Genomic DNA, 14088 nt, shown 5'->3' on the forward strand with positions numbered 1-14088 from the left:
ACATTTGGTCATAACTTGCTCAGTTTCACCACTAAGACTATGAAAATGTGCTTTTTGGACAGCATATTTCATCATTTACTTGCATATAAAAGCAGTACTGAAGCTGAACTGAAGAACTGAAAAAATCATTTTCATTTTCTTTACATTTTAATGAATACAGCATTCATATGCTGTAAAAACAACAATTTAAATGCCTCCATGTATTTAAATATAGGATAATGAAATTTGTATTTCGTCTCTTGAACATTTGACATTTGGTTTATTCGACAAACCAATCCTACAGCGACGATAGTATACCAACACATAAATGAGTCGCCTGAATTCCTCCAAAAATCGCATACCAGAATACCTACTTAGATGTTTAATGACTAAATATTTCGCATAATGTGTATGTAATATTTATAACCAAGGTGAGTTGAAACAAGGTATTTCAACTTACCTCGGTTATAAAAATAACGATGTATAATTTCAAAAGAAATTATATCCTAAAAAAAGGAGTTTGTGAAAAAACAAAGTTTAATTATAAAACTGAAATAATTATGCTACAAAAATATTAAACTCATATTACTTAATGCTTAACAGAAAAATAAATAAAGTTAATCAAAAAAGTGGCTGAAAATTTTCTTTTGGTTGATTTTGCAGCACAGAAGTTATAGCATCACAACCGCTTGTTACACAGCCTTGCCATGTACCAACAGGTCGGTGGACTTATCAAAAAAAGTTTAAACTGCAATATCGCTATACTCTTAACTTAACCGTTATACTTTTTGAGAATGATATCTTCGTTGTGTCAACTCAACTTTGTGTCAACCCACCTCGATCTCCCCTACCGAAAAACCTGTAATAAAGTGAAGATTAAAAGTGTACATTATCACTGTGTGATAAAATATTATTATTCACTAAGTGGAAAGCGATTTCAAGGATGTACGAAATAATATTATGATCTAAAAATACTTGTCAATTATTAAGATCTTTAAGTTGGCATCTATAAAAAAATTTAGGGACGTACATCATTTGTAAAATAAAATAGAAAAAATTCCCCTATAAAGTTGGTGGCTACATAATACCTTTAATTAAAATAAAAAAAACAATATGTAATAGTAACAGGTGCGCACGCAAGAAGGGAGTTTCGGGTCCGGACCTCCCCCCAAAAACTGAGAAAATACAAATTATTTAGATAAAATCTTCTTCTTCCTCGTCAACAAGACCTGAAGACGGGATAGTGACCATCCGGGTTACGGGTATAGCTATCAAAGAGTTTCTCCCCAATGCTCTCGGCATTCTACGACTCGCAAGACCTGTTCGTACTGGAAATCCCGCGGCTCATATAAATTGGTGCAACTATCTGAGCCATTCGATGTTTGCTTTAATATTCCAATGCGGCACGTCTAAAAGACATGACAGTATGGACAACACAAACGTACACCAACAATAATAATAATAATCATTATGACAGCTCTCAATAAGTAGTATGTGAACATCCTTGGTTATACCTGCAGGGCAGGTGTATATTGCTTGAATCAAAATTCGGAGTGTCAGGGTATGAGGAATGTGAATAAAAATCCGATATTCCGTGATTAAAGCGACCAAAATCTAAACGTACCAACTAAGGTTAATACCGTCCCAAAAAATGGAAATGGAATGAAATGCATTAGAAAATAAATGTTCCCCATTGTTTTAAAACACCTATTTTTTGTGTTTTTTTTTATTCTTATTATTTTACTGAGTAAAAATGATTACCTCGATTCCCTCGTATTCCTCTCTACACTGTGCACACAGAAGGCTTGTTAAAAGGTACTAAATACACTTTTTTTGTTAAAATAATTCCGAAATATTTGTTGATACGATATTTAAAAAAAAACACTGACATTTTGGTCATGGCCCCCACAAGGGGAGGGGCTGACAGGACTCTAGCCTGGGGGTTCGGGCTCATGGGGGGGCCGTCGTGGCGAGTCGGCCAAATAAGTGAGATAAACACACATCACAAATTTTCTCTAATAGTAAAAAAAGTTTAATAATGATAATACTTTCAAATTTGTGATTGTGCGACCCAATTTTTAATTGTGTCACTGATAATTAACTCCAAAATTACAGTAGATGTAAGTATAAAAAATACACTAAATACCCTTAATTTTACCGTAAACGCCATTTGGAAAACGCTACTGTAGAGCGTCACACTGCCTTTAACCTTGGCGATAGGTAGGGGGGCCTGACAAATATCCTAGCCTTGGGGCCCGCTTCAGGATGTGGGGGCCATGATTTTGGTTGTGATGTTGGATATCTCGTTATATAGACGACCAACGTCGTTTTAGTAACTTACTTTTGAAGTCAGCAAACATAAATACATACAGTATTAAGTATAACTTATAATACTCGTATATTAAAAGTAATATAAAAAGTAGGACTTGGCTTTACATTGTATGTGGTATGAGTGTGTGGTAGCGTTCGCGCCAAATGCAACTTTTTCCGATTTGCGATAAGTACGGTTTGGACGTTTGGAGCTAGACAAGCTCAATACGCAGTTGCTTCTGCCCTGCTTTATGATAATTCTGGCTTAACGTAACCTAAACTAACAAATGTAAATTATTTGGTAGCAATTTGCCGTTTGCTTACCCCTGTGAGTTATGACATAACACAGTCGGAGACAATGCATTTAAAGAACTATATACCTAGAAGATAACAATAAAATTTGACAATCAGCAAGTGTGAGGTACGGTCATATCGTGTGTGGCAAAATCCTTTACAAAAGTGTAAATATAGATTAACTTAAAACTTAACCAAATCTGAGTTGACAATCTTGTAAAGGTAAGAACTATTATTTCTTTGGAATCATAAAAGTGTATTATTATAATTATACATAATTCTGAAAACACATAGACAATAGAAAAAAAAATATTTTTTTTTTGAAAAAGGTAAGACACCCGGCAGGAATCAAACCTGCGTCTCATGGGTATCGCGCCATGTGCCATGCAACTGCCATGTAGCAATTGCGAAAATTTTTAATCAATGCGAGCCATTGGAAAAAATGAGTAATGAGGAATTTCCATTTGCATTATTTTTAAATAAATAGATATGTACCTACTAAAATATTCACACCCACGGTGGCCGCGCGGCTTAAGCGTTTGAATCCTGGGTCTGGCAAGTACACATATTGTTTTTTTCATTTGTGTGCGAGTCAGGGTATGGACCTAATAGGTTGAGCAAGTGGCTGACATCCATTTCTCGTAAAAACAAAATCTGTTAATACAAACCTCTACTCTGTGGATGCCCATATGATCCTATTAGGATCGGACATGGTCGGAAAAAAAATATTCTAATGTTTTTTATTAAATGGACTTGTATTGTTGTTTTTATTTAATAAAACGCAATTTTTTTATAGTACTTATTCCACTTTAATTAATATATTAGGACCGGTTTCGTCCACCTCAGTGGGACATTTTCAACTATAAAAAAATTGCGTTTTATTAAATAAAAACAACAATACAATGCAGTTCCACCATGAATTGACAGTTAACAAAATAAAATAAAAATGGACTTGTCTTTAAATAAATTGATTGTCAAATGTCAAATGTGCGGCCACAGTTAAATTTCACGTGAGAACCACTGGATTAGATCATAACTCTTATGCACTTGTGATATGTTGTTAACAAAATAATGTTGATATGAAAGACAGTCCGTTCTATAACAACAGGGTATAAACAACAGCATAAAAACTTTTCGATCAAACCAAATCGAACAATCAGAATGATAGAATTACTATCCTCACCTATATGTGTCTTTTAGTTTCAGTTGATAATCATCACTATGTTTACCGCTTCAGACTTTGTCATTTTGGGAGTTTCAATCCTGGCCATCATATATTTTTTGGGGAAAAGAAATGTGCGCCAATTTACCAACACAGGTATCCAATTTATTTATCCTGTACCTTTTGCTGGAAATGCATTTAAGGTAATTGCTCGAAGAGAACATTTAAATGACACTCTCAAACGGACTTACGACAAATTTCCAGATGAAAAGTAAGACACATACATTATTATAAGAATACTTATTTTAAAATAGCATTTTGTTGTTATCTATGTATTTAATCATAGACTAATATCGTCTTCATTTTTCTGCTTTCCTCCATCTCATATTACACCGCTCACCGCGTGTATAGCGATTAGTAAATGCAACTAACTTCATACACGACCCGTGGCGTAATACCACTCAATGAAAACAACATTTATCTGAATATATTGTAGAGTGCATGGAATATGTCACAATTTTTGACTTCAGGACTTCAATTTGCCCATTTGCTCGTTGGCTACCAATTATCGTTGAAAATTATGGATTTTCAATAAGGTATATCTCGGAAACAGTTAGGAATTCGACAAATATGTATAGAAACAATTTTATAGAAAATTTAATTAACTTTGATTTTTATTTGAAATATTTTTTTTCTACATGCACAATTTCCAAGATATAAGCGAAAAACCAAAAAATGTGACCTTTCGACTCCCCTCCCGCCTTTAGCTAACCTCCCTGGGGCGGGGACTTTTAGTATTTTTACCTACTAACTACTCCTAACAAAGTCCTGAAGTCAAAAATTGTGGCATATTCCATGCACTCTACATCCACCGTTTGAGCACTCATCGACTGGACTATCAGTATAATTATTGGGACAGCAAATTTCAACGTCACACATCTCGCTCGCAATAACATTACAATATTCTTTCTATTCAGAAAGATAGCAGATTTTATTTTATTCTGAGTATATTGAAAAATTTCATATAATATTTAATAAGAAGTTGATTTAAAGTAGCTTAGTTAGCTTGCATTGGTTTACTCTAATCTCTTAATTTTACCTCGAACACCATTTGGAAACCCCTATTGTAGAGCTTCACATTACTTTTAATCTAACTAAGCGATAGGTAAGAGGGACACCAAAGATCCTGTCGTGGGAGCTATGAATAATTGGTGTCTTTGTAGAGGTAGAGGAGAGGAACACTACAACTGACATGTTATTATCTATGGTAATTTATAGACCATAGACAATGACGCAACGGAAAAGACACAGTTTTCATTGAGCTTTCTTAAAATGTAGTCGACACGCGCCGCTCGTCCGCGTCTCTTTTTAATATCTAAATTCTAAAGTATAATTTAAACCAGGGTTAGTCAACCTGGTCCCTACCGTCCACTAGTGGGAGTTCCAGCTTTCATGGTAGACGGTAGGGGTTTTAAAAATATGTTCAGTATGTTTTCCTGAGTTACTCACAAAAATTGAGACTAGATATCCAGTAATTAGTTTCGCAGTATCAGCCTCAGGTAGCTCATTAATAATTTAATTAATTAAATAACTCTGCTTTATAAATGTTATGAAGTAAAGTTACTTCCCTACTTTAAAAATCACCATTACTGAGTAACCGGTGGGCGGTTAGAAAATTTTACTACTACAGAGATACAAAAGTGAGCGGTAGGTATAAAAAGGTTGACTATTCCTGATTTAAACCTTTACACTCAAACTAGAATTAATATATACTATTCCGTTGTGCCGTGTAAACAATACATTATTGCCATAACATAAATCATGAAAATACCAATTTGTGTTTCTCTTAATATTGTCCATCACTTGTCACACACACACGACGAAACCATCAGAACATATATATACATAACATCGGGGGCAATATAAAAACATCAAACATCCCCTGATATATTTATTACATTGGTAGAAATCGATTTTTTTCAGATATGTGGGATTTTTCAATTTCTCCCAACCTTGCTTGGTTATTAAAGATTTGGACTTGAATTGAACAATTGAAAGTCATATAAACGGAAGCTGCTTTAGTGCAATTTAACCACATCGTACTGCCTTACTCCGATCAGTAAAGTTGTTAAAATATGCACTAAAGAGAAAATTAATTTAAGACTTATTGTTTGATTTTTTTAGATATGTGGGATTTTTCAATTTCTCCCAGCCCTGTTTGGTCATAAAAGACTTAGATTTGCTAAAACAAGTGAATGTGAAAGAATTCGACCACTTCACGGACCACTCTTTTCTAGCAGCGCCAGAATCTGATCCACTCTCCTTCCATAATCTATTTAATCTTACAGGTAGGAAAGCAACAAGTAATTATTAATTATAGAGACTGCTGAACCAATCATGCCACAAATAATAAAACTAAATTTTAAATGTATTTTTTTTTTAAATAATTGCCACAAAATTAAAAAAATAATTACTAGATAAAAAGAACTTTTTATATACAACGTTTTTAAATTTTCTGTTGAATCATATAAACTTGACTTGACTAGCTTAAACGATCAAAAAAATTTTACTTGATAGAAATAATTCTGAAATGTCATATTGATTTCCATCGTAACGCACGTATATATTAATAATTTAGTTGCTTGGACCCTAGACCCCTAGCAACCAATAATGGTGTCGAAATAACATTTTATACAAAACAGAATTAACTGAAAATGAATTCAATTCCTTTTAAAGATGGCTAAAAGTATTAAAAGAATGCATTGGCATCGTGTTCTGATATATCCCTTTACTGCATGATTTTTTTTTTTTTGAAAAATTTTATTTTTTCTTGGTGTCAAAATGCTTTGTGAATGAAGGAAAAATAATAAAAAAATATTTTTCGAAAATTTCATTAAATTTTGTATGTTACTGCGTGGTGTCGCAGATTTACGAATTTAGATTATTTGGAAATCTTACATTTTAGTATGACAAAATACAAAACCAAATGAAAACAATTATAAAAAACTAATGTACACACCTTATTTGATGTGTAGATATTTTTATTCAACCAATTTCAATCTTCTGTACTTATATTTTTTTTTATTTATTTACAAATGCGGATTTTCGCGTACATACGAATTCGTCAACTGTCAAAGCAGAAATGCAGAGACTATAATGCAGAAATGCTTTATTTCTTGAAATGTCCAAACAAAATCGGTAAAGTAGGATGTTTATGGTAAAACAGTTTTCTAGGCATCGAAAAAGGATATTATTTGATAATTTACATAGATGGCATTGGCTATATCGAAATAGTTTGAAATGTCGCAAATTTGCGACACTATGCAGTAAAGGGATATTCTAAAAGTTTCAAATGTCTAGCTAGTCGGGAAGTTAGTTAAAAATCGATTGCAAGATTCGTACCGGATAAAGAACCACCAGACAAATAAGAATACGAGCTAAGAAAAACGTTGTAATAAAAATGTGCAAGATGATCAACGAATTATAATAATATTACAGTACTTGAGGTTCTGTGCTTTCGGTCCAATATGCAACGAAAAAGTAAATATACCTATTGTCTATGGGGATAAACAACTCAATCCGTGTCGGCAAATTAATCGGCGATATTAAATAACTGACCGCAATTATCAATTCCTTTATCCAATAATGTCAAACTCAATAAATAACTTACTGCAATTATAATTTCCACAGTATCCATTGTTTCACATAGTCAGCCATATCCAATAATGTAAACTCCATATAATATAGAGTAGCTGACTTAATTATAATAATTATTTCCTAAATATTCTTTTCAAGATATTATTTAGATTGTGAGTACATCAATAAATAGCGGATCATTGGACATGTCACTCATCCTGGTCTGTATGTTAGTATCTCAGTTTCTGTATCGCTATGCACAACATCTCATTCTACCGAGACTCGGACCTCGGAATAGTATCATAAGTTTGCGCCGCTTGCAGAAATTCTCTACTCCTCAGTAGATGATGTTTACCTATGTCATTGTTTAATCTTTTGTTACACGTTCCTGTTTAAGACAGCCGAATATAAAAACAAGACTAATTACGTAGATAGGTAAGTACCTACCTGATAAATTTGCGACTAAAAATGAAAGTGGGTGGCATGGACTGCAAAGCAAACTGTTAAATTGCTTGCAACGAATGTCTTCCATGTCTAAGTCAAAAATTACTATTTAAAAATTCCAAAGAAGCGTATTCACTTTATTCTTTTTGTTACAGGTGACAAATGGCGAGACATGAGAACCACGTTAAGTCCTACTTTCACAGGATCCAAGATGAAAGAAATGTTACCGTTCGTTGAAAAATGTGCAGAACGTCTAACTGACTATCTAAAAAAGGAAACCAAAAAGACATCCTCAACAGGTATGTAATACTTGATTACCTAACAGCTAAACAGACAAAATAGTATTACCTATGTTTTCCATAATAAAATTATTTATTATATTAATCATTACATTTTTATGGCTGACTATAAACGTAGTTATTTATTTCTTTCATATTATATTATTATCTATACAGGTGCTCTAATTATCCAAAATTGATAATTAACTAGTTTAACTTATTTAAATACTTTATTGTGATTTTAATGTAACAAAGACGAAAGTCATGTTCAACTGCTTTGCGGGCCAAAAAGAGATCCTCATCAATGGCACTCAGCTCGAACAGGTGAAAAGCTATATCTATCTGGGACAACAAGTGTCTTTAGATCGATGTATATTTGATGAAATTGTTCGCAGAGTCAAGCTAGGGCTGGAGTGCTTTTGGCCGCCTGAATAATGTCTTTAAAAGTGACCTTCCACTGTGCCTAAAGCGCAAAGTGTTCAACCAGTGTGTGCTTCCCGTGATCACGTATGCGTGTGAGATATATATATATGAGATCCAGAAACTTAGAGTAGCACAACGTGGTATGGAGAGGTGCATGCTGGGCATAACGCGAAAGGACAAAAAGAGGAATGAGTGGATAAGGAAGCAGACAAGGGTTTGCGATGTAATAGAGTTTATTAAAAGCCTTAAATGGAGATGGGCTGGACACATAGCTTGAAGAAGAGACAATCGTTGGAGAAATCTAGTTATCCAGTGGTATCCAAGAAGTACAACACTTCCGCAAGGTAGACCTAGAGGCCGCTAGATCGATGAAATGATAAAGTTCTGCAGAAGTACGTGGCAATGCAATGCACAAGACCGAGAGAAGTGGAAGCAGCTTGAAGAGGTCTTCATCCAGCAATGGATAGATTCAGGCTGATGATGATGATGATGAATACTGTATTGGATTCAATTTATTAATTGACGATAATTGTAAAATCGGGTATTTAACATAACTTAGCGTGATGGATTCTAGGTCATCTTTACATTGCTACATGCGCAATATAGAAATAGGTTGAACACTGAACAGGGGTCTATTTTTACTTGGGATGTTGTTATGGACAAAGGTCATTGTGAGTATATTTAGATCCCCTATAAACAGGTTTTCAAATGAAACATCATAAAATTTAGGTTTTATGATGTGAACGTTACAATTCATAGTCGATACTACACTCTGTGCAATATTAATTTCTAAAAGGATTTCTTATTTATTGATTTTAAAACATTCCATATGCAATAATATAGCAATACATAGATAATATTATTATATTACTGTGGAAATTTAGCTGGTTCTTAAATTTACACGATAAATCATAACTTATTGCAGTATTATTTAAAAATATAACATATCATTTACTATTACTGGGGGAATTTGGTCAGTTATTGATTATTAACTTATTTATTGATTAATTTATTACATCTAATACCATCTTATAACAATCCGTCTTTCAGCCGGTTATCAAGAAATAGAATTGAATCACATCTTGACGAAATACTCAAATGATGTTATCGCATCGTGTGCCTTCGGAATTGAATCGGATTCATTGAACGATCCAGATAATACTTTTTACAAGATGTCAGAAAAAATTACACTATTTAAAGGATGGGATTTAGCAAAGTTTACTGGTTTCTTTATGTGTCCTGGCCTCATGAACGTAAGGCTTGCATTATTAAATATATAGTAAATTTATTATTTATTGCGCCAACGTAGTATACTAAGAAACATACATTATGTATTTATGTTTTTTGGGTGTAGGAAATTACTAATAATCATCAGATTAAATTCTTTTCACGTGGCCCACATGCGCCACGTAGGTCAAAATGGAATTTTTATGGTATTTTCAAAGCATACGCCTGGACATTCCTTAAATGTTGTAGATATTCATATAATTTTGAAGCCTTATTATCCTTTATATTTATTTTAAACATTTGATGAATGCATGTTGCCTTGTTTGCAAGTTTCCATTTTTTGATTGTTTTTCCAGAGCAGCAATTATGTATTTAAAGTTTAATTTAAAAATACGTATTGCTTTATGTATGCGGGTTTCACACAACAATGGAATATTAGTAACCATATTATTTTTCTTAGAGTAAAATATCGGATTTTTGGATCGGAATCGGGATCTTTTTAAATATATACTTACCAACATCTAAATCACTTCTTATAAATTTGGTACTAACATACATAGATGAGTCGTTCCCTCATGGCATCACCTTAAAATTCTGTCATCTGTTGAGCGACCAAGGCTTTCCACACCATTCGATTCTCTGCTTCTCTCAGGGCAGAGTGAAGGCTGCCTCTGGTCAGTTCCTTCACTTCGTCGCTCCAGTGCGCCGACGCTTTTTCTTGATCATTCTCTCCAGGTTATCTGGTCCGCGTCGAACAATATGTTAGAAAAACTGCAGAACACATCGCAAACATATTGTCGACAGCCTGTAGTCTCGTCCTGTGCTCTCTCCAAGAAACACGAAGCATTCGGCGCCAACACCACATTTCGAAGGCATTAATTGTATTTCGCTCTCTTGCCTACGGACTCCAGGACTCGACAATATGGAGAACATTTTGCACAAGCATTATTTTCGTCGCAATTAAAATTCCCCGATCCTTCCATATAGTAGTAAGACGTGTCATCGCATTTTTCTCAATCTGTGTCCGCCTTTTCCACTAATGGTCGATACCCGATCCTCTCTCATCTTAGTCGTGTACTCATGGCTGAGGATCGTGACCACATTTAAATTTTGCCATCCTTTGAGCGACCAAGACTTTCCATCCTTATCGATCATCCGCTTCTCTCAGGGCAGAATGGATGGTTCCCCCAGTCAGCTCTTTCACTTGGTCGCTCCATCGCGCAGACGCTCTTCCTCTGCTTCGCCTTCCCTGGAGGCTACCCAAAACTACCAGTCTCTCCAGGTTGTCCGGTTTGCGCCTGATCCTAATCTACCCTAAATTGAACTTTAAAATAATCTACAGAAATTAGGTTATAGGTACCCCGGGACACAAACCAAGACATATATGTAAAAAATGAAACACTAAACACGATTTCGTCAAAACTTGAAATGAAGATATTGAGAATGAAATAATTTAGCTGTCATTCTGTCCTTTTTTTTATTATGTCCTATTCCATATTCAAACATGCGTGAGTTTTTAAATTATATGATCAAATGCTGGCCTTGAGAGAAGTATACAAAAATTTAGCTCACATAAATATTGGAACGGTATTTGGTACCGAAAAACCCTAATGTCTGATCTATCGTGACTATTTTATTCTTTAAATTGATATTATAAATTTAGTTGTAATACCAATATAAAAAATATGCATATTATACTTACATAGTTAACATTACATTATTTGAGCCACTCTACTCCCTTATATGTTTCAATATTTTAAACCAAATATCAAATATTGTTGATACGTATTTTTATATCGTTTTTATTAGTTATTCAAAGTTAGCCTGATGGAGGATACGGTATCCCACTTCTTCAGGTCAACAGTGACTAATATTATGAAGTCTAGAGAAGATTCAGGGGTGATTCGAAGAGATATGATCTACCTTCTTATGCAGGCGGTCAAGAGATCCTCGCACGAGGAGAATGAGCCGACAGGTATCAGCGAAAAAGTTCATGCAGAGAAAACAGAGAAAAATACAGCTATACGAAGTAAATATATTTTCTTTATGTGGATACTTAACCCATGATTTTGTTTGTATATAACCACTAAATTTCTGCCATTCACCTATGTACGAGTTATTGCGAGGTGTCGCACTTACATATTATGGTAATTGAGTGCGCGTGGCTTAACAATTTTTAAGATCGTTAAGCGCGAAATATATTATGGTGCATGTCGCGGACTATCACGTGAGGGTAAAATAATGTGTAATGTCGTTTTTCTTGGTATTTAAAATGTTATCAGACTGATACTCCTATCCTGTAGCACATTTTGAACCTTTAAACGAACATTGTCACTTGGCAAAATCTGACGAAATCACAAAAACAACAATGAGGTCACCTCACGTTGAACCGCATTGCATCGACACCTGCATAACGTTTTGAACGTTTTTCATCAATTCTACATGCCTTCAATTTTCGAGTGTCATGTCAAAATCACGTTTTTTTATTTTTAGCGGTTGGCTCTATGTATTTCCTATAAGAATGTTGTCTATTATCTATGCTCTGCAGGTTGGGTTCTGTTCCAAATAGTATCTATGGTCATGTCGCAAGTAATTTTAACGTAGGTACGCACACGTAGAAACTGTCAAATTTATTGAAATTAGCATGAATAATTAATAATAATTCAAATTAGTAATACATTATAGTTGGCACTCTTCATCAGTGCCATTCTTCAGTGAAAATACAGAGATGATGATCGTTCAAAATATTCTGCAAAATAATGAAACTATAGACTAAATTTGTCGCCGCGACAGCGTGACAGTTGGCGACATGTAGGTGACATTCACCTCAATTTGATCAGAACTTTAGTGTCTGTGTCGTCTGTACTGTCTTGTCTTCTAAACATGCCACATCAGAATATTCTGGACCTTGTCACCTTGTGACCTCGCCATCGTTGTGTGTGCGCTTGTTTATAAGTAAAAACTTAAGAAAATTTGAATTTTCATACTAGGAAGGTACTCATAGTACACTGTTTGAAAAATAAAAATCACGGCTATAAAATCGTAATATTAATATTCTAGATTGGACAGACGACGAAATAGCAGCCCAAGTAGTGATATTCCTTTTTGCGGGATTTGACACAGTATCCACAATGCTCAATTTCATGTTTTACGAACTGTGCATAAACAAAGAGGCCCATGACCTGTTGCAAGCTGAAATAGACGAATATGTCCTGGATAACAATGGAGCTATGGCTACGTACAACGACCTTCATAAACTAAAATATCTGGATATGGTTTGTTCTGGTATGTTATCTTCGTCTTTCCTCTTTGTACCCATGTTGAAAATCAGTCATAGATTATCCAATCCATAATTAATGCATCTTCTTCTATCTTTCATTTTTATCTTGTCTCATCCGCATATGGATACTCCAATGTTCACCTGGTTTTACAGCACAATACATGTATTTCACAAAGCATAATAATATTGGGCTAATCAAATTGAACATACACAGTTCTGAAACACCTCAAAAACATACTCATTAAAAAAATACTTGAAATAAATATTAGAACAGGCTGCACTCAAACCCCATTTATCGGATTCCAACCAAAGTGCTTTATATATGTGTGTAAGAAAAATCCTATCAATTATTCGTTGATTAAAAAAAAATCGGTGTGTGTACTTTTGTACGTGCGTTAGAAGTTATACTTCTTTGGCGTAACAAAACAAAAACAAAACTTGTGATAACCTAGATTCTTCGACCAGCTCTTAATTATCTCGTTAAATTACACACTCAAGAAAAAGAACCGCTTATTGGAACGCCGTTGGTTTATTTCTATACACTTTAACGTATATTACTAAATTATATAATTATTTATCGTTCTTTTTATTTTTAAAGTAACAACTGCCACTATGACGTTTAATAGTTTGTTTACATAAGGAATTGCAAATGGCCGACAATAATAAATTCGCTGCCTAGGCAACGGTACAATTCTAAACTATAATAGTATACTGTATAATCGTCATGATTATACTGTGGCGTAATGGTAGTGCGTTCGGCTGATAACCGAACAATCGGTGGTTCGAATCCAATCGAGTGCGTTTATTTTTGTGTGAAAAAATAAATTATGTGTTACATGTCACACGCCAAAAATACACTCCGATCTGATTTTCCAAACGCGCCCAAAGAAGTATAACTTCAAAAAAGTTTATTTTGGGGGTGGGCTCTGGGCTTCTCTAGCCACCATTCTCAGTCCGGTCTATCTTCTGGAATCCTCATCCATTGGATCTCTGATCTCTCGCTCATCCTAATCGCGCCATCTATCCACCGTTTTTTGAATCTGCCAATAGTCACC

At 34.4% G+C, this 14088-nt stretch overlaps 1 protein-coding gene across 1 annotated transcript in view; it reads left to right on the top strand.

Annotated features, from left to right (window-relative positions):
* The first annotated feature begins 2682 nt into the window (after positions 1-2682).
* LOC147070300 (uncharacterized) overlaps positions 2683-14088 on the top strand; it is a 35682-nt gene continuing 24276 nt past the window's right edge. Inside the window, exons 1-7 of the mRNA XM_085949944.1 lie at positions 2683-2805; positions 3784-4016; positions 5930-6093; positions 7981-8124; positions 9577-9779; positions 11563-11782; positions 12814-13038. Coding sequence (XP_085806070.1) covers positions 3805-4016; positions 5930-6093; positions 7981-8124; positions 9577-9779; positions 11563-11782; positions 12814-13038 — 1168 coding nt within the window. The 5' untranslated portion in view covers positions 2683-2805; positions 3784-3804. The remainder of the gene's footprint in view (positions 2806-3783; positions 4017-5929; positions 6094-7980; positions 8125-9576; positions 9780-11562; positions 11783-12813; positions 13039-14088) is intronic.

The sequence above is a fragment of the Rhyacophila brunnea genome, unplaced genomic scaffold (assembly GCF_057557595.1).
Source record: "Rhyacophila brunnea isolate RB1 unplaced genomic scaffold, BYU_Rbru_1.0 scaffold_22, whole genome shotgun sequence".
Taxonomy (NCBI): Eukaryota; Metazoa; Arthropoda; class Insecta; order Trichoptera; family Rhyacophilidae; genus Rhyacophila; species Rhyacophila brunnea.